The sequence below is a fragment of the Heteronotia binoei genome, chromosome 4 (genome assembly GCF_032191835.1).
Source record: "Heteronotia binoei isolate CCM8104 ecotype False Entrance Well chromosome 4, APGP_CSIRO_Hbin_v1, whole genome shotgun sequence".
In the NCBI taxonomy this organism is placed as follows: Eukaryota; Metazoa; Chordata; class Lepidosauria; order Squamata; family Gekkonidae; genus Heteronotia; species Heteronotia binoei.
The window spans coordinates 144,272,810-144,297,025 of NC_083226.1; the positions used below are offsets into that span (position 1 = coordinate 144,272,810).

The 24,216-nt window shown below is 42.9% G+C and overlaps 1 protein-coding gene across 2 annotated transcripts in view; it reads right to left on the reverse strand.

Annotated features, from left to right (window-relative positions):
* NDUFAF2 (NADH:ubiquinone oxidoreductase complex assembly factor 2) overlaps positions 1-24,216 on the reverse strand; it is a 79,210-nt gene that overhangs the window by 8,153 nt on the left and 46,841 nt on the right. The window contains exons 2-3 of one of the 2 annotated variants that reach the window (XM_060235944.1): positions 16,899-16,988; positions 8,113-8,153 (exon numbers count right to left, since the gene is read on the reverse strand). In XM_060235944.1, the coding sequence (XP_060091927.1) occupies positions 8,113-8,153; positions 16,899-16,988 (131 nt within the window). The remainder of the gene's footprint in view (positions 1-8,112; positions 8,154-16,898; positions 16,989-24,216) is intronic. The other variant, XM_060235945.1, reaches the window with a different exon arrangement.

Genomic DNA, 24,216 nt, shown 5'->3' on the forward strand with positions numbered 1-24,216 from the left:
CGCCCTACTACATGCGATCTGGACCCATGCCCCTCCTGGTTAATTAAGGCCTGCCGGGAGAAGTTAAGATGTCCTATACGGGACATCATAAATAGATCTCTTTCGGAGGGCTATTTTCCAACGCCCCTGAAAGAGGCAGTGGTCCACCCTCTCCTGAAAAAGGTTACATCGGATCCGGCCAAATTGGCTCATTACCGGCCGGTCTCAAATTTGCCCTTTTTGGGCAAAATTATCGAGAGGGCTGTGGCGTTGCAGTTGCAGAGTTTTCTGGATGACACTTCCACCTTGGATCCATATCAGTCCGGCTTCCGTCCAGGCCACGGGGTGGAGACGGTGTTGGTCACCCTCATGGATGACCTCTGGCGACATCTGGATCAAGGCGGCTCGGCGGTATTGCTGTTGCTAGACCTATCGGCTGCGTTCGATATGGTCAATCATCGGCTGCTGACCCGCCGCCTCGCCGACACAGGAATTCGGGGGCTAGCCTTACAGTGGCTTTCCTCCTTCCTTGAAGGTCGGGGACAAAGGGTGGCGGTTGGAGGAGAGATGTCCCGGAGACACCTACTTAACTGTGGGGTGCCTCAGGGGGCAGTTCTCTCCCCAATGTTGTTTAATATCTTTATGCGCCTCCTTGCCCAGATTGCCTGGAGACATGGGCTGGGTTGCCATCAGTACGCTGATGACACTCAGCTCTATCTATTGATGGGCGGCCGGACCGCCGACACCCCTATAAATTTGGACCGGGTGTTGCAGGCCGTGGCAGACTGGATCAGGCTGAGTGGGCTGAAGCTGAACCCAGCGAAGACAGAGGTCCTTTGCGTGGATCGCTACGGGCTGGGAGGGGAGATCTCCCTACCGGCCTTTGACGGTGCATCACTGATACCAGTGCGCAGGGTCAAGAGCCTGGGAGTGCTACTGGAGCCCTCCCTGACAATGGAGGCACAGATAGCAGCCACTGCTAAATCCGCCTTCTTCCATCTTAGAAGGGCGAGACAGTTGGCCCCCTTCCTAGAACGTAGCGACCTAGCAACAGTGATCCATGCAACGGTCACCTCGAGATTAGACTACTGTAATGCCCTCTACATGGGGCTGCCCCTGTGCCGAACTCGGAAGTTGCAGCTAGTGCAGAATGCGGCGGCCAGGCTGCTACTGGGATTACCTCGGTGGGAACACGTGCAGCCTGGGCTGAAGGAACTGCACTGGCTTCCAATTATATTCCGAGTTCACTACAAGGTGCTGGTCATCATTACCTATAAAGCCCTATATGGCCGAGGACCTGTCTATCTTAGGGACCGCCTCTCTCCACGTGTTCCCCAGAGAGCACTAAGATCTAGCTCCCCAAACCTTTTAAGGATCCCTGGACCAAAGGAGGACAAACTGAAAGTAACGAGGGAGCAGGCCTTCTCCATAATGGCCCCCCACTGGTGGAATCAACTACCGGAGGAAGTGCAAGCCCTGCGGGACTTTAATCAGTTCCGCAGGGCTTGCAAAACCACCCTCTTTCTGCAAGCTTATAAGGAACCCTGAAAGCGATATCTAGCCATCGGAATACATCTATTGAACATAGCACCTTAATTTATTGTAGTTTTAAATTTTTACGTAACTGTTTTTAAATGTATTTATTAACTATATTTTAAAATTGTTTTATACATGGTGTAGACCATGTCCTGTTAGCCGCCCTGAGCCTGCTTCGGCGGGGAGGGTGGGATACAAATAAAAATTATTATTATTATTATTAAAAAAAATTTTAGTTTTCTGCTATTTGACCATCTGATCTGGTTTGTACCACAAATCACATTCTCTTTTAAAATAAGAAAACAATGTAGTATTCTCAGTGGCCTTACAAACTGAGATGATGGAATTACTGATTTATTAAAAGGTTTTCTTCCTTCAACTAGGGTCAGGAGGCTGGGGGGTATATGGCAGAAGTTTAGGTACCCGTTCAGTTTAGGTGCTTCCCTCACTCTTTTCAATTAGATTTGATGCAAACAGGCAGAATCAGACAGTGATGAGGCACTAGAAAGCCATGAAAGTGGAAAGCTGGGCTTTAGGGAGCCAATTTTTAAAAAGAAAATTTCTTCCTACTGTCTCCAATTTCAGTGTCATTTTAAAAACAAAAACAAAACTATACAGACTATGAGCTAGATGCTGACTAACAGATCCATGTACTCAAGGGGAGACGATTTAGATAGTATTTAGTGGGATTGTTCAATCGGTATCAAATTGGTTACATAGTTTATATTATTATATGCTTCTTGTGTGTAATTCTGCCATAAGATAAATAAACAAATTTCTCCCCTCATGTTGTTCCAGGGTGCTGGGGGGAGTATTTTGAGTTGCAATGGAACGGGGGAGGCAAGCAAATTGCATTCTGCAGGAACAATCCTACCACTCATGGTAAATTTGAAGAGGACTCAAATCCATGAGTTAACAAAGATGTGGTTCTTAAGGCTTGCTCAAGTGCCACTGTGCAAGACAGGATGCTGGACTAGAGAGACCACTAGTCTGATACATCAGTGCTTGCCTTATGTTCTTAAAAGTGTTATGAAGTTTTGGCAAGACAATTTCACAGACATTAATCACTTCACCTTCAGAGCTCCAACATAACATGATGGGAATTCCAGACAGGCTAACCCTCTTCCTTCCTTCCTTGGCATTCTGCCCCCTTACAACTTGTGCTATTGTCTCACTGGATCCAGAGGTGGTGAATCCCCTAAAAGCCCACAAGAAACATCCAATCACCTGATACAAGAACAAACTGGTGGCTTCACATGAAGAATAACTTGTGAACTCACCTCGATCCCCATCATGAAATAATGTCCCAGAAAACACAAACAAGATGCCTAACCTAGGGTAATCAGCCACTTCAAGAAATCTTGGTTAATCTTATAAATTGTTTGCATATGAATTAAAAATAGTCTGAAGGGAAGAAAATATACTTGGCCTTTAGAAGAAGCAAGTGTGCACTGCAATACACATATCCCTCATGAATGACCAGGAAGACAGCATGTTTCTTCTGAGCAGATAAGAACATAAGAACATAAGAGAAGCCATGTTAGATCAGGCCAATGGCCCATCTAGTCCAACACTCTGTGTCACACAGTGGCAAAAAAAAAATTATATATATATACACACACACACACACACACACACTGTAGCTAATAGCCACTGATGGACCTCTGCTCCATATTTTTATCTAACCCCCTCTTGAAGGTGGCTATGCTTGTGGCCGCCACCACCTCCTGTGGCAGTGAATTCCACATGTTAATCACCCTTTGGGTGAAGAAGTACTTCCTTTTATCCGTTTTAACCTGTCTGCTCAGCAATTTCATCGAATTCCCATGAGTTCTTGTATTGTGAGAAAGGGAGAAAAGTACTTCTTTCTCTACTTTCTCCATCCCATGCATTATCTTGTAAACCTCTATCATGTCACCCCACAGTCGACGTTTCTCCAAGCTAAAGAACCCCAAGCGTTTCAACCTTTCTTCATAGGGAAAGTCTTCCAGCCCTTTAATCATTTTACTTGCCCTTTTCTGGACTTTCTCCAATGCTATAATATCGTTTTTGAGGTGCGGCGACCAGAACTGCACACAGTACTCCAAATGAGACCGCACCATCGATTTATACAGGGGCATTATGATACTGGCTGATTTGTTTTCAATTCCCTTCCTAATAATTCCCAGCATGGCGTTGGCCTTTTTTATTGCAAACGCACACTGTCTTGACATTTTCAGTGAGTTATCTACCACGACCCCAAGATCTCTCTCTTGGTCAGTCTCTGCCAGTTCACACCCCATCAACTTGTATTTGTAGCTGGGATTCTTGGCCCCAATGTGCATTACTTTGCACTTGGCCACACTGAACTGCATCTGCCACGTTGACGCCCACTCACCCAGCCTCAACAGATCCCTTTGGAGTTCCTCACAACCCTCTCTGGTTCTCACCACCCTGAACAATTTAGTGTCATCCGCAAACTTGGCCACTTCACTGCTCACTCCCAACTCTAAATCATTTATGAACAAGTTAAAGAGCATGGGACCCAGTACCGAGGCTGCTATCTAAGGCTTTTACTTTGATCAGTCAGGGGCACAGTTATAAACTACTGAAAACATCTTCTGGAAAGGCAGTATACTGTAGTGGTTAGAATGCCTTACAAAGATCTGGAGATACTAGGATCTAGTCCAAATCCCTATGATGCCACAGAAGCTCACTGGGTAATGTTGGGTCTGGTTCTCCAACCATAGCCTACTTCAAAAGGTTGTCATGGAAATGAAGTGCAGGAAGGAAGAACAATGTCTGTGCCACTTTGTGTTCCCACTGTGGAGAAAAGCAAGGAGTAAATGTCTAAATAAGTCCAACACCTTGGTACCTGCGCAGTCCCACATGGGGTCTGTGCATGCACAGACCCACTGTATTAATCTAACCACTTATACTTGTTTGAATTTAAAACGCAGCCAAGCAACAACAGCAAAAAACCAAATGTGTGCTCCAAGTGTCAGCTGAATTACACCTTATTTGGGCAATCGGGTATTGGAGTTATATGAAAATGTACCCTCACAACTGAAGTTAGTTTCCATCATGCCACTTCTGAAATAAATAACCGTCTTACGATCAAATACAAAAAGCTGTTCTGCACTGTGGTAACTAAACATAATGTAATTTTCAACATAATTATTCTCTTCTTGAGGGAAAAATAATAACTGAAACTTTATGCTTATTGCTACTCACTGAAGTACATTTTCCTCCCTTGACAAGGAGGCTGTCAAAACAGATAATTATTGAAATGCTAGAAATAGTTTGAAAGGAGACAGGAGCTGTCACAAAAAGTTTCTTCTTTTTAACATTTCACCTTGTATCCAACTGTGCAATTCAGAAGCCATTTAGTTTTTATTACTGCAGAGCAAACACACAATGCATTAGAAATGAAAAGTGGTTATTTACCGTATTTTCTATTCCAAGCCATTTTCAGGCTTCCCACACTAGCGATAGGAACACATAAATGTATTTCCATTTCACATTAAAATGCAAGGGTTTTTTTTTATTATTATTAAACTCCATCTCCAACCTTAAATACACATGCACATACCATCAGGGCATAACTTGCTAGATGGCATTTGGCTTACCGCAGATGGAAACACAGGGTCCAATTAAGCATTCCATACAAACAATGCAACAACCCACCTCCCCTTTAGCTTTAGAAAGAGAAAAGCCACAATGGACAGGGGTAACTGGAGAAGAGAAATAGAAGCTGGTGGAGGGGTCTTAATCACAGGTTTACCACTCCAAACTGTACCCCAAACTGCTTCCATTTCACAGCAATTCAAACACCTGCTTGTCAAGAGTAAATGGAAGCTGGAAACCAAAAGGAAAAAGCAGCTGGCAGGAGTGACTATTCAGAGGAGCGAAACCACATATTTACCCTTTTCTTCTACTTCAAAGAGGCCCCTGCTAAAGGGACTTCCCCTCTCCCTCTATTTCTTTAGATATTATTACATATACACATGCAAAGTTTAATAAGGCTGACAGCCTGGTGCATTAAAGAGAACTGAGAATATCTGATATTATTACAGCTTGGAGACTGAGAGGGGCCTGATAACTGTCCAAATCCATGAGGCACTATGTATGGAAAATACAGCAAGAAAAAAACAAGTTCTGAATGCCTGGAATTTGAAGATGGGCTTCTAAAAGATGTGCATATGTGTGTGAAGCAGGAATCTTCCAAGCAGGAAGGGAAATAAAAACCAGAAATTATGCCCTCTTCCATTAGTACCATTGCAATCAGACTGGTGAGCAAGATGAGAGACGTCACTGTGTTGAACCCGTGGTTCAAAAAATGTCTCTGAAGGTCATATTAAATATGCACCTACACAGAAAAGCACCCTGATAACTAATGAAAACTGAGGGGCAAACTAGTGTGTGTGTGTGTGGGGGGGGGTATTATTAAGCAAATATAGCCAAAAATAAGGGCAAGGTTTTTGGGGGGAGGAAGAAACAACAGACCATGGATAAAAGAAGTTTCACTGTATTATGTAACACAGTGTCTATTAGATACAAACGCATTGCACCACGAGGAAAAGCAGGATATAAACATATTAAGTTAAAAATGAAAATGCATATATGCAGTCCACTTTTTTTAGTACTTCTGTATTTATATGTGCATCTGCGAGTGTGTCTGTGTGTGTGTGTGCACCTGGAAATCATGGCAACCTCTGGTGACTGACCCCTACTGGGGGCCTGGAGGATATTCAAGGAGGTGACTGAATAAGCTTGCCCCTGCACTCCTGACTCCTGTTATTCCAAGGAGGTCTCCCATCCAAATACTTGCCAAAGTCAACTCTGCTTAGCTTCTGAGATCTGATGAAACTGTGCTTGCCTGGGCCATCCAGGTCAAGGCATATATAGTGCACTTGAGCCCCCTGCCTACCAGAACAGGCACAGGGATTTTTGGCAACACCCCTATTTATAGGTCCTCTCTTTTCCATGGTTGGTAGTGACAGCCAGAGGCATTCACAGAGGAAGAAAGAAAGGGAGAGGAGGATACAGAGAAAAGCAATGCCTAAAAGCTAACCATTAGGCCACTGGGTAGCCCCCATTCCCAACTCTCCCCTCCGCCCCCAATTTGGTGTGCTTTTTAAAATAAAGAAGCATCACAGTGGTGAGGCAGCAGACTGAAGGCCCCGCAAGAAGCAAGACACATAAGGGGGAGGGGGAGAATCTGAGTTTGCAATCTTCCCCCTACATCTAACTTTAAAAAGCACAGGTCTTCTACTCACACACTTTTCTCAATGGAAGTGGAGACACAGTACAACAAGAAATACAGCTGAAAGAATTCCCCAGTTCAGTAGCTGTCAAACAGCATTTACCACATCAACACTGTTGTCATAAACTGTATAACACAGGATCCAAATCAATCTACCCAGGGAATGATTCTAGATAAAATACTATGCCCTCAGAATAAAATGGACAAAAAGGAAACCTCACACACAAACACAAAAAGAGCCATTCATTTTGCATAGGTTTTCTGTTAAAAGATTTATAAAACATTACTTAATAATTATGTAACTCTGCACACACACGTGCACGCACACATACATACACAGAGTACTGTCTGTCCCCAGCCAAAAAGAGGTCTCTGAGGTTATTCTGGCTATCTTTCCAAGCCCTACAAATATATCTGTGCAAGGAAAGAGCAATTCTATCTTAACCAAGATGGAAGAAGATAGTACATGGGCATCCCAAGCTGCCTAAGCTTCAAAGGACAAGGAGAGAAAGTTCGATTATTGTTTCAAAGATCTTGCCCAGGACTCCCATCTCTTGGTCCAGGAGGGCCACAGGATAGTTTATTTATTTTGTTTATTATTATTTATTTATATTTTGATTTATATCCCGCCCTTCCCACCGAAGTGGCTCAGGGCGGCTAATCACCCAAGCATCCTCTTCTTTACTCCAAGAAAAACCATAGCACAGTTATGGAGGTTAAGTGAGCTGGAATGGGAAGACAGGAAAAGGCCTGGGTGCTTCCATTCATCTGCTTGTCCTGGAAATTTTTACCACTGTACAATTTGTATTTGTCATGTAACTAAACACAGTTTTAGCTAAATATGAGGATACAGATGCTGTGCTTTTCTGCCCTCCCAATGCCCTGTTAATGCGTTTATTCCAGTTTTATTGAGAACATGTTAATGCTATGAAAAGTGCCATTTCAATAGCTTTGCGAAATATTAATCTAATTTGTTTTGCTGCCCTGGTAAATATGTTGGTAACTGGTTTGGAGGGCTGCAACTTAATGACAGCTTTCAAGAGGTGAAGAAGTTATTGCATCCTTAGTTTCAGAATATTCATTACAGACATTTCAGGAACATCAGCTACTTTTTAAATAGTTTTTTAATAACAAGGAATTCATCACTTCTATTACATTGGGTCATTTAAATGTAACTAAATTTTCTCATCAGGCACCACCCAATAGTACGATTCCCTCTTCTACTCATGAATTAAAGAAAGTGATGTATTCGAGCCAGAATGATAAAAGCTGTTCAAGACCACTTTCTGATTGAACTCATTAGTCAACTGAAATCCAACTGAGGTTGATACATAATGTATTTCGTCTCTTACCTCAATAGTAGGTGGATCCTTTCTCCTCTTTCTAATCCATGCTGCAAAAAATATTAAAGTATTTTAGATTGAGAGCAACCTCATAATTACAATCACCATGTTTCTGAAGACCACTAGTTCAATTAAGGCACTGTCTCCCAACATCAGTTTGGTGTAGTGGTTAAGTGTGCGGACTCTTATCTGGGAGAACCGGGTTTGATTCCCCACTCCTCCACTTGCACCTGCTGGAATGGCCTTGGGTCAACCATAGCTCTGGCAGAGGTTGTCCTTGAAAGGGCAGCTGCTGTGAGAGCCCTCTCCAGCCCCACCCACCTCACAGGGTGTCTGTTGTGGGGGAGGAAGGTAAAGGAGATTGTGAGCCGCTCTGAGACTCTTCGGAGTGGAGGGCGGGATATAAATCCAATATCATCATCATCTTCTTCTTCTTCTTCTTCTTCATCTGGGTTGGGACCCAAAAGTGGGTCCTGAAGCCTCAGAAAGTGGGTCACAGGCCAGCCCTCCCTAAGGGCGATCTCTGCCCCTTGCATTACTCTCTTTTGTATCATGGAAACCAAAAGCTGGCCTTGAAAACAGTATCTTCCACATCATACATTAGTTAGTATTTTTTCTTCACTGCATATACATGTTGATCAAATAAAACATGTCCTGATGATTAGTAGTGTGAATTGCTTAGAATCTTAGGAGGGATGGAGATGTAACTTCCATATGCAAAGGCTGTATATGTTGGAATGCCACTTGCTTGGGATTCAGAGTAGAGGCAACTGCACCCTTTGAGTGATGTTTGTGGGTTTCTCAAAAACTTTTGGTTAGCCATCAAAGAAAAAGGAATGCTGAACTAGATGGATGCCAAGGTCATAGTTTGCCGGGGGGGGGGGGGGGGATAGTGTCATCAAATTGTAGCCAACTCACAGTGATCCATAGTGTTTTCAAGGCAAGAGATGTTCAGAGGTAGTTTGCCATTTCCCACCTCTGCATGGCGATACTGGATTTCCTTGCTGGCCTCCTATCTAAATACTAACCAGGGTCAACCTTGCTTAGTTTCCAAGTTCTGATGAGATCAAGCTAACCTGGGCCATCCATAATTTGCATAGGGCACCAAAAAACTTGGGCCAATCTTGGGCCACCATACCAAGTAAGTTTGAACTTGTGTGTCACTACACCAAGATGTTTCGGAGGGAACCACTGGCTTAAGGAATGGAATACTAGAAGGCAAATGGACCTCTAGGATGGAATTAGATAGCTCTTCTACCAAAGGCAGAAGACAAAAGCACTCCTGGGACAAACACTAGAGGATGAGGCATGGCACAGAAGCCCAGCTCCTGCTTCTTGAAAAACCTCTATCAAAAATTCCTAAAGTTTCTACTTTGGGCCTTCACAGTATACCACAAAATGCTTTCAAACAATTTCTACAGTCCTAGGACAGTATGCTTGCTTTTGAGGTAGTGAAACTGGTGTTTTCAGAATCTCAATTATCTGCCAAAAGAAGCATCCACACTGGGCAGTGAACAGCTACTTGCAGCTTAAATGATTAATCCTCCAACTCATCCTTTGCAATCGACTCATCCTGTCTCCCTGCTCAATTTGAGATGTATTCCAAAGTGGATTAATTTTGCTCATGATAGAATTTTCACCTGGTGTAAAGAACCAGATCTTACCCTCAATGGAAGGCTCCTCACACCAGGGCAGTGTGGCACTGCTGGCAAATGGATCCAAGGGATCTAGTCCTGGGCTCTTTTCCCCAATAGCTGGTTTTTCATTCTGATATCAAACCGAAAACTACACCAGCTTTAAAACTACTTCCTGTCCCTGCCAGAGATGCTTGCATTGATAGCCCCACCTCCACGCTTTTGTGCAGACACAAACTACCCCTGGTTCAGCTCACAAAGCTTTGCTATCTGTTATCATCTTGTCCAATAATTAGGAGGATTTTATCACATCAAGTGCAAATGCATGGTGAGATGGCCATGTATATTGGCTTAGCTTTCAAAGAAGTTTTGCAGTGAACTGTTGGGAATGGGGTTTGAATGTATCTGTGGAGCTTGTACTGCAAGTATAAAAAGTACAACCACACTGAGGCTCCTCTGAGTGGCAGCTAAAGAGAGGTAAAATGTCTTAAAGTTCTGTTGCCACACAAATGTGTTTTGTTCTTGATATTTTCCTTAGACCTTCACATCTCTAGCCAAAATAGACCTGTGCCCTAGCTGCAGGAAAACACTCGCCAGGACAGATAAAAAAGACAAGTCAGTGTGTCTCCCTTATATATCACGATCTTGTTCATGATAATCCACCCTCCCCCCCACCAAAAAAAAGGTAAAATGCCAGGTTGTGTCAGTTGGATAAAGCTTCCCTTCTGGGCTCTAATGGGAAGCATGGACCCTCTCCTTACCTTTCCGGATTCTTTTGGGCAGTCAGCCACCTACATGCTGTATAATGCAGACAATCCCCACAGTGGAGAGTTTCCCAAGCTTAAAAGAGAGAAAAGACTTTTTGTCCTTCCCGGATTTGGAATGCAATTGGCATACTTTACTCTTGTTGCCTGATCAGAGTTAACACTAACTAAGAATAAGGCCCATTGTGGAGGAAAATACAATGGACTCTAGAAAAAAACTCCGGGTGAGTTCCCTCACCCCACCCCTGCTATCTTCCCACCAACCCAAGGGAAGGCATTCATTCCTCGCCATGCACACCTCAAGTGGAGCTGATCTCTGCCATCTGGAGAGCAGTTATAATTCTGAGTGATCTCCAGCCCTCACCTGGAGATTAGCAACAGTGGTTCCCCAAGGGGAAATGGCTGATATGGAGGGTGGAGTCTACAGCATTGCATCTATCTGGGGTCCCACCCCTCCTCAAACCCTACCCTCTCCAGGCTCCACCCCTCAAATCTCCAGGATTTTCCTAACCTGGAGTTGGCAACTGCTGAGTCACACTGACTGTCATAGGGGGGCTGCTGTTGAATAGGAGCAAGCAGCCAAGCCTGGTTAAATCATGCCAGTCAGAAGAATTATGGGGGGGGGGACATGGGGGGGCATGACGATGGTCACACAGACCCTGAAGCTCAGCATTCCTTTTGTTTGCAGTGTACAGTTGCCACATTTTCCTATCATATTCAGCCTCATGGCGTTTAGCACCAGCATGAGCTTGTGGCATAATCTGGGTTTTTTGGTCCAGTCTGGTTGTGTATACCATAGAGTATTCACCTCAAGGTGACCATTTTCTGTAGGGGAACTGATCAGCTTCTCCAGGAATTTGCCAACCTGGAGTTGGCAACTGCTAAGCCTCTCTGGCTGTCATAGGGGAGCTGCTGCTGAACAGAAGCAAGCAGCCAGGCCTAGTTAAGTCATGCCAGTCAGCTGGCATCACATCACCCAGACAGTGCTGCCAGGCCTAGGGTAGCCAACCTCCAGTTGGAGCCTGAAGATCTTCTGGAATCACAACTGAATTCCAGACAACAGATCTCTCTCCCCCTGGAGAAAATAACTGCTTTGGAGGGTGGACTCTATGGCATTATATTCAGCTTAGGGGTATCCCTTTACTGCCTAGCAACAACCTCTGGCTAGCAACTTCCCCAGTAGTCCAATCTTTGTCTGTTCTGGGATGAGGGTGAGAGGAGAAGAGAGGAAGTGACACGAAAGAGGCAGCTGCCATGGCCTCTGAGGAAATGCTTCATGAGTCCACAGTAAAGCAGCAGCCCTTTCTGAGGCTGGATGATAGAGAGGACACAGAAGCATCGGAGATGTGTCTGTCTTTGAGGTAAGACCATTCTGGCAGTTTGTTCAGTGTTCCCAGACCTGCAGTAGGCAGGGGATAGGGGAGTCAGCCAAAGGGAACCCAGACGTGGTGACTGACACATGATAGGCCAATGGTTTATGGAGCACAGGCATCAACCAGTGGGAGAACTCCATTTGGTTAATACCACTATGGTTTTATTATTATAAAGAATAATGCAACAGTGATAACTATGATCAGGATGAGGTCAACCAATCAGTACTGGTGATGTTCTCAGACAAATGTCATGAGAAAAAGTACAGAGTCTCTCTCATCTAGACAAGTATTATTGTTAGCCATCATGTTCCCTCAAACACTTTCTCCTCTTTCTATTGTTGCTCTCCTGACTCCTCTGTTTACATTTGCCTTAAACTGAACAGGACACAAAATGTTAGGTGTAGTGTGAGTAGCACACTACCACCATAAAATGAGATTACAAAAATGAAACATTGATTGAAAACAAAACTTAAGAGATAAATTGGAGGAATTATTTGTTGTTGGCCTCTTTCTCTCATACACACACACTCATACACATAGTACCATAAAAGATAGTAAAAACAATATCACTCTGACTTTCCGTGTCCTTGTGGAATTGGCTCTTTATGACATGAATTTGTAGTATTATTTATTTTCCATTAGTAGATGCCTCTGCAGAGTTGAAAATAAGATGTTTGCAAGAACAAGTCTCTGCTTCATTTAAAAAAAAACAAAAAAAACAAACCACAAGCCACGTGAGCCTATAAAATCCTTCAGTTCCCTCTCAATAATGCCTGATTCTGCCACATGATTACACAAGTAGTTTCTTCAAGTATCCACCACGATCAGGACAATGAGACCAATAAGATTATTTTTTTTAAAAAAAAAAACCTGTTGAAGCGAAAGAGGTCAAAATCTTACTGATCATTAGTAAAAATGTTCTTTTGTCCTTCGGGTTTGAAAATACACTTGGTACAGCTCGCTTAGTGAAAAATCTTTACAGTGCTCCATTGCAGTAATGTAGAAACGCTACAAGCTCAGCCAAGTAGGTTTTATTTGGCACAAGACAAAGGGAAATAAAATGTATGATGTCCACAGCCACTAAGATGGAATCCAATTTTGCAAGGTTCTTCTCAAAGCTTTTTTAGAAATCCATGACGGCCTGCAATTCAAATTGTCTAATTACACAGCCGTCAATTAATTATATAAATACTGCATGGTGCTATCTGCAGTCTGGGCTCTTGATAATGCTACATTTGTCTGAGTAGAATTTAGCAAGATAAACTGGACATTTCATACCTTGAGACCCTGGCATTCTTTCATCAGCACTTATTTGCATTCTCATTAGTATGCATGAGATTTTCATTGAACTTTAAGACTCCTACTGGCACATAACGCATTGTAATGAGCGTAAAAGTGAGCATGCAAATTAAAACTCACATTAATCACTAAATGTTACCCATTAAAAAAAAAAGGACTAGAACAGGCAGGCAGTAAAATGCAGCATGAAGCACGCAACGTCCTAAATCTCTACAGATGCTGAAAATGATGGATACCTTTTCATGGGGACCAATGACACGTGCGGAGGAGGCAAATGACATATTCTGTCATGAGATACATTTGACAGCCATTTAGAATTAAAGTGGTAGAAAGGTTATCACTTGTCTGCATCCATAAGATAATGCCCCAGGCAAAGCAAATCGCTTTCTTTCCTGAAAGTGAACTCTAGTAGTGAGTGAAGATGTTACCTACACATAGTATTGATGCCTAACAGTGAACTCTTTCATGTATCTCTTTCAACATCTTCTCAAGACATTGCTCCGCTGTGTTGAGTGTGGACAATGGAAGACACTGAAACAACTAATCTGCATGGAAAGCCAGAAAGAAGGGATCTTAGGGAAGTGAAATAAAACAAAAGTCCAATAGAACCTTTAAAACCAGGGCATTTTTTTGTAGCTGGAACTCCATTGGATTAGGCCACACAACCCTGATGTAGCCAATCCTCCAAAAGCTTACAGGACTCTTAGTACAGGGACTACTGTAAGCTCCAGGAGGACTGGCTACATCAGGGGTTGTGGCCTAATATGCAAAGGAGTTTCTGCTACAAAAACAGCCCTGTTAAAGACTAACAGCATTTATGAGTTTTCATGAGTCACAGCTCACTTCCTCAAATATGTGAAGAGAGAAAATCATTTTGGGAATTTTTAGAGGGAAAAGGGTGTAGGATTTGTGGCAGAGAGAAGTCACACGTGGAAAAGACACACATTCTTAGCTTGATCTACCCTCACAGGGTGGTTGGGGATATTAGAATGAACAAAAGATAAATTGTTCTATACTCATAAAACAGAGCAAGGGAAAAAACCCTAAATAAGTCATTCCAGCATATTCTTATAAGTAAATTATATATCTATATATATAAAAAGACAAGTCTCCTGACCGACAAATAAAGTCCCAGCCAAAACCCCTGGATCTAGAAACTTGAAATTTGGGGAGAACATTCCTTGCATGATGTCCACAGCCACTAAGAAAGGATTTTAAGGAAGTCGCCCCCTAAAGGGACAAAAAGGAGTAAAACATGTTTCCCTATAAATACACTGGCTTGGAGGCCACTACGTTTTCCCTCACTGAGACAGTTAGAGCAAGTCATTGTATAACCCGCCTGATTGGACATCACCATTAAAAAATAAGTATAACATACCCATCAGTATTATAACTGGATTTAAAATACTTACATACCATAGCAAAGCACGGGTATCAAGCTAGTGTGTGTGTGTATGTGTGTGTACAAATACATACATATATATGTGACAAACAAACAAAGCAGAAATCCCTTATGCCTAATCATCCTACACATAAAAGTTTTATTCTGCCTTCAAAAAAATAAAAAAATGCTCTGTGCTTGTTGAATTCTATAAATGGGAGCAGTAGCAGTCAAGAATCTATCTCAATTTATATTTGGTTCAGAGATGCCATCTTGGGTCATATGAACTGTTACGATGGAGGTAAATGGAAGAAGACAGTGTCTTATACACAGCTTCAACAGTCAAAACCAGCATGCTGAATTTTTTCAAGAGGATATTAAAAAATAGCTTTGGGACTGCAGTAGGGATTGCTGGTAGGTCACTGGTGTGGCCAGTGTGCTCTGCACCAGCCATAGCATCAGCCCATAAGACATTTACAAGGGCATCTTCTGCCCTCCAGCTGTGACATCCTAAGCAGCTGAAGGAGTTTTTACTTTCAAAAGCTTATAGCCTGAAAATCTTGTCCAACTCTAAAGGGCTACTTGACTTGAATCTAGCTGTTCTAATGCAGATCAACTTGGCTAACCCGTTAAACTATCCTAAACAGAGTTACATTCTTCTAAACTATCCCTAAACTATCCTAAACAAAGTTACATTCTTCATTGGATTTTGAAGGGGTGTAACACTGCTTAGGATGGCACTCTTGATCTCCAGCCTTTCTCACTGTGAGCAGAACTAGAACAAGATGAAATCCCACAGGATCAAAATGGACAAGATGAGGAACAATCGTGGATCTCCAAAACCTGGGATTGTTGCAAACATTTTTAATACAAGTAGATGAAATGCTTTGAACATCAAGAATTGTTACATAGATGCTGATGCAGCCCATTTGTCGTTTATTACAAAAATGGCCTTAGGGTTTGGGGGCTTTTTTGTTTTTGAAGTGGAATAAGGCCTTCATTTTTCCTACCATCACTTTTTGCCAAACTAAACATTTCAGCAGTACAAGTGTTAACTAAAAGCGGGGGGGGGGGGGGGGACTGTTAATGTTGTTCAAAGCACTGAAGCACCTACATTTTTGTTGCTCTATCTGTCATAAACAAGAACACACTGCACATCTTCTCTACCCAAATAATGGATGAGGAAACAAAGCAGTTTGAACATTTTCTTCCCCATCCCTGAAAGGAACTTTGCTTAAAGAGAGAAAGCTGCCATTGACTATTCATAACGTTCTTTATTTCCCTGCTCTTCACAAATCCTTCCAATTCAATGCCACTATAATCATAGGGGGGGGGGATGTTATGGTAATTATAAGCATGAGCAAGTGTTGTGTTAAAAATGCAAATATAGCTAATAAAAGTGTGCTGCTGCACATGGTTTACTTTCTACACTGGAGAGCCAAATAAACAACCTAGATTTGTAAACGCATCCTTTCTCTTCAGGAAACCATCTGAAAAAAGGTTTTAAGAAAATATAAAGTGCCTTATTTTTCTAATCGGATGGCTGGTCTACCACCAACACTGGTCATTATTATCTCCTCTCTTATAAAGCTCTCCACAGTCATGGGCAGAAAAAGGTCTTTTCTAATATCTGGTATCTGAGATCCATTGACTGAAGATCTTATAGATTGAAACTGAGACCTTCATCTGCTCTGCAACAAAGGCACAGCCCTTCCCTTCCACTGGGATCTTTGCTTCTGTGGTCACTGTGCGACAAGGTCAGCCTCCAAAGTTTTCATAGATAATAAGCAAAGTCATTGATTTGGTTGAAAGCTCCTATGTTTAAAATCAAGTGATGTATCTGAAAAATTTACTTTTATCCGTTTATTTAAACATTTATTATCTGTCTTTCTACTTTGTGGAACTCTAGGCAGTTTACAATGTAAATAAGATAACTATTTTTAAAAAGACAACAATTTCATATTTCAGTTAGGAATGCTGATAAATAAAAACTAAATTAGTCAAATTCAGTCCTAAATAAAATATGTTTTCCTCCTTAACAGCCAATATTATAAGAATTTAAAAGTAGATAGATTGAGTTTGAAAACTCTTAATCTAGATCACAAATAGTGGGGTCAAGATGCACTAGATTGTTGCAAGAGCTGTTTTGTAGTTGTTGGATGCAAGAAATAGTAATGCAAACAGGGCCTTTGAAAGTGACATCTAGGCAAGTTAGAAATATTCCACCATTTTAAGATGGCAAATTTAGACTTCTATGTTCTTTTCCATCCATTCACTGTTACAATTGGTATACTTATAAATCAATGCATTTCATGTTTCCACAGCAGAACCAAGATTGTATTACCTTCCCATTCTGTTGGAATATCCCCTGCTTTATACTCATATTCCTTCTTATCTAGTGCTTCCATAAATCTTCTTTCTTGAATGATATGTCCTATTTTAAAGGAAAGACAGATGAGTAAGAATTATTCCACAGATTACTAACACCCACAGATTAAAGTTCGTCAGTGCTACTATGGAAAAAACTTTTGCTTGCATTAAAGCATCAGTAATAAACAAGTCTGCATTCCCCTCCACCCCAATATTGTGGGCACAATATACAGTGAAAAAGAAGAGACTGGATTTATACCCCACCCTTCACTATAACCTCCTTTCCCTTCTGCTACCCACAACAGTGAGGTAGGTGGGGCTGAGAGAGCTCTGACCGAAACTGCTCCTGAGAGAACAGCTCTGAGAGAGTTGTGACTGACCCAAGGTCATTCCAGCAGTTGCACGTGGAGGAGTGGTGACACAGCCCTTTATCTAAATCAGTCACACTAAGAAAAGCATTTACCCTTCACAGGATCTGTACCTGCTTGTGTACCATATAAGGCTTTGTATCTCTGGTACTGTAGAAGTGGGGAGCACTGTCTACATTGTTGGGCCATTACAGAAAATATCTATGTCTAGCTTCACCAAATTAATGTTTATTTTTATTTATTTAAAATATTTATATACCTTTCTTTCTCCCAATGGACAACAAAAAATTAAGAGTTGACAATTATTCAAACAATAACTATTTTTGTTCAAGATCTGGCCCAAACTAAGTTGAACATTTGGATGATATCCCACATATTTAACTTTCACTGTAATCTAACCAATGCTTTTGAATTTCCATATCAAGCACAATGGCTTAGATATAAAACAGAACAAATTCTGCAGAGTTCATACAGGGAATCTCTGTCAACACCCTCCACCCCCATGAAAAGTCTCTCTTGATGATCCAGGGTGTTAACTGTGTGTACTTAGGAAGACATGTAGACACTATATACTTGTCAGTATGAATGAGGCCCATTTCTTAATTGGATTCAAATTCGCTCTAGGGAAATCAAGCATAAGGCAGAAACTTCTCTTCTGCCATCTCTCACTCCCATCTAAAGGATCTGCAGGTTTAGGTTTAAACATACAGCTCAGGGAAATGACACACACAACTTCTGAGAGATCTTTAAAACAAAGGAAGTACTATCTGAGACAGGTATAGAAATGAAAGTAGAAGCTTGAATAATCACAGATGGTTTGTTCTTTAAGGATGAGACAGAGAAAAGGGACAAGGGCAGCAGAGTCAGATACTACCACCTATCCTCTAGTCCAGGGGTCCCCAACCCCTGGGCCATGGACTGGTACCAGTCCGTGGCCTGTTAGCAACTGAGTTGTATAATTATTTCATTATATATTACAATGTAGTAATAATAAAAATAATAAAATAACATTGGGTTTATATCCTGCCCTCCACTCCAAATTTCAGAGTCTCAGAGAAGCTCAAAATCTGCTTTCCCTTCCTCCCCCACAACAGATACCCTGTGAGGTGGGTGGGGCTGAGAGAGCTCTCCCAGAAGCTGCCCTTTCAAGGACAACTCTGCGAGAACTATGGCTGACCCAAGGCCATTCCAGCAGCAGGTGTAAGTGGAGTGGGGAATCAAACCTGGTTCCCCCAGATAAGAGTCCGCACACTTAACCACCATGCCAAACTAATAGAAATAAAGTGCACAATTGTATCATCCCCAAACCATTGCACTCTCCCCTGGTCCCTGGAAAAATTGTCTTCCACAAAACCGGTCCCTGGTGCCAAAAAGGTCGGGGACCGCTGCTCTAGTCTAAGCCATTGGAATGTAATCTGGGATGGCTTTTAAGGATGCAGGTACCCAATACTGGTGGACTTTGGACACCTGGAGATCTGAAATTCCAGGACCGTCCTCTTGGTGAGGAAGCCAACTGGGCAGCAATTCAAGGAATAATCCAAAGGAGCTTTTGAGAGGAAAGCACAAGATTAGGACTGGGTATGAACAGTAAATCAGAATCCAGGGTATGTAGTCAAGATAGAACCTGATCACAACTTATATTCCTGTGAATATGGCAGGGAATAACAATATCACAGAAGACAAGCAAAAACTGGCTTGCATATTTAAGAGAGGTTAAAAATGAATTTCACCCACATAAAAGGAATTACTTTTGTCATAGGACAACCAGATTTTGAGCCCAACAGGATTTTCAGAGTGTAACCTTTTAAGAATTGAAGCTTTCTTCACTGGAGATATCACTCTCAAAAGCTCATACCCTGAAAATCTTTTTGGCCCCATAGGTGCTCCTGGACTCGAATCTCGTTGTTCTAATGCAGATCAACACAGCCACCTTCTGCAACTACTTCTATTATGTTCACCGTTAGCACTTTGCAGCCAGCATTCCTCAAGGCAGCATTCTGAATTGCCCCAGTCACAGAGTTCTGGGCCAAAGCCTGGAGAAGAATGGAACACAAAACTCTTTTTTGAATCTCTAACCATGTTCCCCTGTCAGAAAATACAGAACATTTCAATATTTATACTGATGCAACTGAAAGAAGGTGAGTAAAGCCAATGAACAAGAAACAAAAAGTTTACAATCACCAACTAAAAGAAAAATAATACCAATATACAATCTTTGATAGCAATCGGCTAATTAGAACCAAAGGCCCTCGGCACTTCTTTATTTAGAGCCCTTCTATACTGCCTCTTTCAAAGGAAATGCTTGAGGTGGCCAAGCATTTCTGGCTGGGAAATGGATGTTCTGGAAAATGAGAACAGGAATATTTTCTGATTTAAATTTAAAGAAATAATTAATGTTAGCAAGTACACCGTGCACAAGCCTGGACCATGTACAAGCACTGGGTTTTGTCCGTGGTTCAGATCTATGGTTGCCAACCTCCAGGCAGTGACCGGAGATCTAGAATTATAATTGATCTCCTAGTGAAAGAGATCAGTTCACTTGGAGAAAATGGCCACTTTAGAAGGTGGGCTCTATGGCATTATATCCCATTGAAGTTGCTCCCCTCCCCAAACCTCACCCTCCCTAGGATCCACCCCCCCCCCAAATTTCCAGGTATTTCCTAACACAGAGCTGGCAACTCTAACCTATCCCATCTATCCCATTTAGCCCATCTAACAGGATTGATTTGCAGGACAATGACCCTGAAAGCTATAGATAAATGGACTATAAACTGAATATATTTACATAAGTAGGGCAGAAAATTTTCCACAGAAAAATTTAGCATTGGGAAACTTTCTATTAAAAATTTTCCACCCTACAACATTGGAGACAGCTTACAATTTTAGAAACAACAACAGAAATAATCAACCAATAATCACAGAAAAAAAAAAAAGGTAAGTAGTCCCCTGTGCAAGCACCAGTCATTTTCAACTCTAGGGTGACGTACCATCACGATGTTTTCGCAGCAGACTTTTTAATGGGGTGGTTTGCCATTGCCTTCCCCAGTCAACTACACTTTCCCCCCAGCAAGCTAGGTATGTACTCATTTTACCGACCTCGGAAGGATGGAAGGCTGAGTTGATCTGGAGCTGGCTACTTGAAACCTTCTGCTGGGATCGTACTCAGGTCGTGAGCAGAGAGTTTGACTACAGTACTGCAGCTTTACCACTCTGCGACACGGGGCCCTGTAACAATCACAGTAGCATACCAATAATAACCCAACTCAATCAGTTGTAAAAACAATCCAAATCAGCAGTGTGAATATAAAATAAAAGCAGTATAAGACTAAAATGATAGATTAACAACAGAAGACCCATTAAAATCACAGTATGATCAAAATCAGAGGAGCAGCCAGCCAAAAACATATAAAATGATATGTAAAATAGATCCTAAAATCTTAGTGTCCAGGTAAAATGACTAATAGAAATACTTCTTTTTAAAAAATTGGCAGATAAAACCACGTGAACTTCCAAGGGCAGAATATTCCTTCCAACTATAGGTTAGGGATAAGCAGCATCCCTACCGTACAAACCTACTCTTTTACTGGGAGCTCAATCCCATTCAAACCAGGCTCAGTAATTTACTAATGGTCAATGTTGTATAGCAGGGGTAGCCAATGGTAGCTCTCCAGATGTTTTTTGCCTACAACTCCCATCAGCCCCAGCCATTGGTCATGCTGGCTGGGGCTGATGGGAGTTGTAGGCAAAAAACATCTAGAGAGCTACCGTTGGCCACCCCTGTTGTATAGGAATTAGAATTGCCTAGACAGGGGTGGCCAACGGTAGCTCTCCAGATGTTTTTTTTTTTGCCTACAACTCCCATCAGCCCCAGCCATTGGCCATGCTGGCTGGGGTTGATGGGAGTTGTAGGCAAAAAACATCTAGAGAGTTACCGTTGGCCACCTCTGGCCTACGATATGGGAGACCAGGTTTGAATCCCTGCTCTGCCATGGAAGCTTGCTGGGTGACCTAAAGCCAGTCACACACTCTTAGTCGAAGCTACTTCAGAGAGCTGATGTAAGGATAAAACTGAGGAGAGGACAATAAAAACTGCTTTGGATCCCCACTGAGGAAGACAAGGAAGAGGAGGACATTGGATTTATACCCCGCCCTTTACTCAGGGCGATTTACAATCTCCTTCCCTTCCTCTCTCCATAACATACACTCTGTGAGGTAGGTGGGGCTGAGAGAGCTCTCAGAGAACTGGTGTACAAGAACTTTGGCTGACCCAAGGTCACCCAGCAGCTGCATATGGAGGAGTGGGGAATCAAACTCTGTTCTCCCAGATTATAGTCCGCGCTCGTAACAACTACACAAAACTGGCTCTCAAAGCGAAAAACGGTATAAATGAAGTTATTACCAACTGACAGATCTATGAAATTCTCTAGGTCCGTTGGTCCATTGCTGTAATAATTATTGATTCATACAGGTCAGCTTAGGCTTCAACAGGAGCATCAAAACCTTCCACGGCTTTAATATTTCCAGAAATTCTATATCTTTATCCTTGGATCCTCAGTACCAAATCAGCTAGGAAGGAAGACCACCAGACAGCCGAGTGAGTGATGGATCAACAGAATCCTTATTGTGCCCTGAGCCCACAGCACCAGATGCACATACAGGGGTCTGTTAGACAGCAACCACTCCCTATCCCCACCAATCAAGCTTAGGACAACATGGCACCAAGAAGCACAACTGAGATCTACCACTCTCCGTTCATACTCCTACAATCTCCGTGATGTGTATTAGACTGTCTCCTTCCAAGATTACAACCCAAGACATTCTTTTTCCACGATCTGACTTGGCATCAAGCAATTAACAAACATCCAGTTTAGGCTCTATAGGTGATCAGCAAGATTACTAGAGTCCCTTCAGCTGAGAGAGGGACAGAAATAATTAGCTGTAAGCACTGACCCCTTCTCCTCCTTACCCAGTCAGCCTTTCTCTCACCACTATATTTCCCTGTGTTTACAAATTGGTCCTCTGCTTTGATTCAGCTGATCTGGCCACATTGGATCCATGCCATAGTTAGACTACTGTAATAAAGTCTACAAAGGTCTTTCCTTGAACTCAGTTCAAAACCTCCAGTTGATACAGAATATGGCAGCACAATTACTAGTGGGTATCAGGCACAACATTTGTGTCACACTCATCTTCAACTGACTACCAATCAGTTACCAAGTTCAATTAAAGATACTGGTTATCACTACACACTTGAAGAACAGCCCCTCCTACTATGCCCCACCACAACAGAGGCTGTTCCCCCATGCAAATTAGTAAGAGCAGCACTTGCTTGCTCATGTTCATTCTCTGTGCTGCCTGCCTTGTGAAACAGCCTGCCTGAGGTCAAGGAAGCTCCCACAGTACTAACATTTGAAAGACTGCAAAACAGAAGGCATTCTTGTAATTAGATCTGTAGTGGGACAGAATGGCCCAGATGAACACCTGGGTACTGCATTGCCTTGTACCTTTTAAATTCCACATTCTGCATTGCTCACACTATGCCCACATAGGCAATTTGCTGTTCACACTGTCACTTAATTTTCTATTCTTATTGCTATTGCATTGTTCATTTTATATTTTATTCTGTACAACTACATCACTGCTTTGCATTGTCATTAAGTTTTATACTCCTTAGTCCTATTGTACTGTTCATTTGATGTCCTATACTGTATGTTTACATTTTTTCTCTTTCTGAACTTTATAATCTGCCTTGAGTCTCACTGAGCGAGGTGGCCTATAAATAAAATTAATAAAAGTCTCTTGCTGAGATGAACCACTGTAGCTAACACATATATTTTCCTCAAAGAAAGAGCTTTAGTTAAACATTCCCTTATAGCTGGAAAATTGACTTTTCCAACATTCAACGCATTTTACAATTCTTATCTCAATTGCTATCTCTATTTACAATTCATATGTTTAATCTGACAGAATAAATTTTGATAATAAAAGTTGGAGATACTCAGCACAATCCAGAGGAGGGGGACTGAAAGCGCTGTGGAAGCGGACTTACCGCTACACCGGTGGTATGGAGACCTATGCTGGCGGATCCTTTTCCACGCCAGCGGAAATGGGGCGTGCGTCACACTCCGGCCTCAGCAGCGTGCTGCCGCTGTGGGCTGATGGCGGCGCACTGCCGCACCACACTTGGGGCCCAGAAGAGGCTCAGGGCAGCACTTCGGTATAGGAGGAGGCCAACCCAGGAGCATGGCCGTTGCTGGTCGGTTCCCAGAGAGCTTTCGGCGCGGAAACACCCCCCCCCCCCCCCGGGCCAGGCACAAACTTGCGCCATGGAAAATGCTGGCGTACCCCATAGGCACTAGTGGAAGCAGAAAGCACATGCCGGCAGTGCCGGCGCACAAACCCATTTGGGAGCCATGTTACCGCCCCACCAATCCCCTCCCGCTTTGGGCTGGGCACGGCCCCCTTCCCGCACTCAATCAGTGCCCCCCTCCCTATAAAGGTTTCGACTCCTGCCACGCATAATTCCCCAGGAACGGCAGGGCGCACGGCATGGCACTCTGCTCCAGAAGGCCATGCCGTGCGAACTTAGCGTGAGGAGGGGTGCACTTGGTGAAGGGAACAGCACAGAGAAGAATGTTAGTTAAGTTAGAGCAGCTGGACTTGAGGATAGGGGAGCTAAGTTTGGGCTGCCTGTTTAACCACTTGTGCTTCCCAGTCCTAACAGGTCTCGCTTCCAGAGCCCCCCATATGGACGGGCAAGTCTGGCTAGGAGTCCCTGTGGCCCCCAGCCCCCAAGACTGTCCAGTGTGGTTGCGGCTTCAGCCAAGGTGCCAGCCACCGCACATGTGCATGTGGGGGTGCGACCTGGCCGTTCATCCTGCTGAAAGCCCCCCCCCCCATGTCTCGAGCATCCCCATGCTGGGG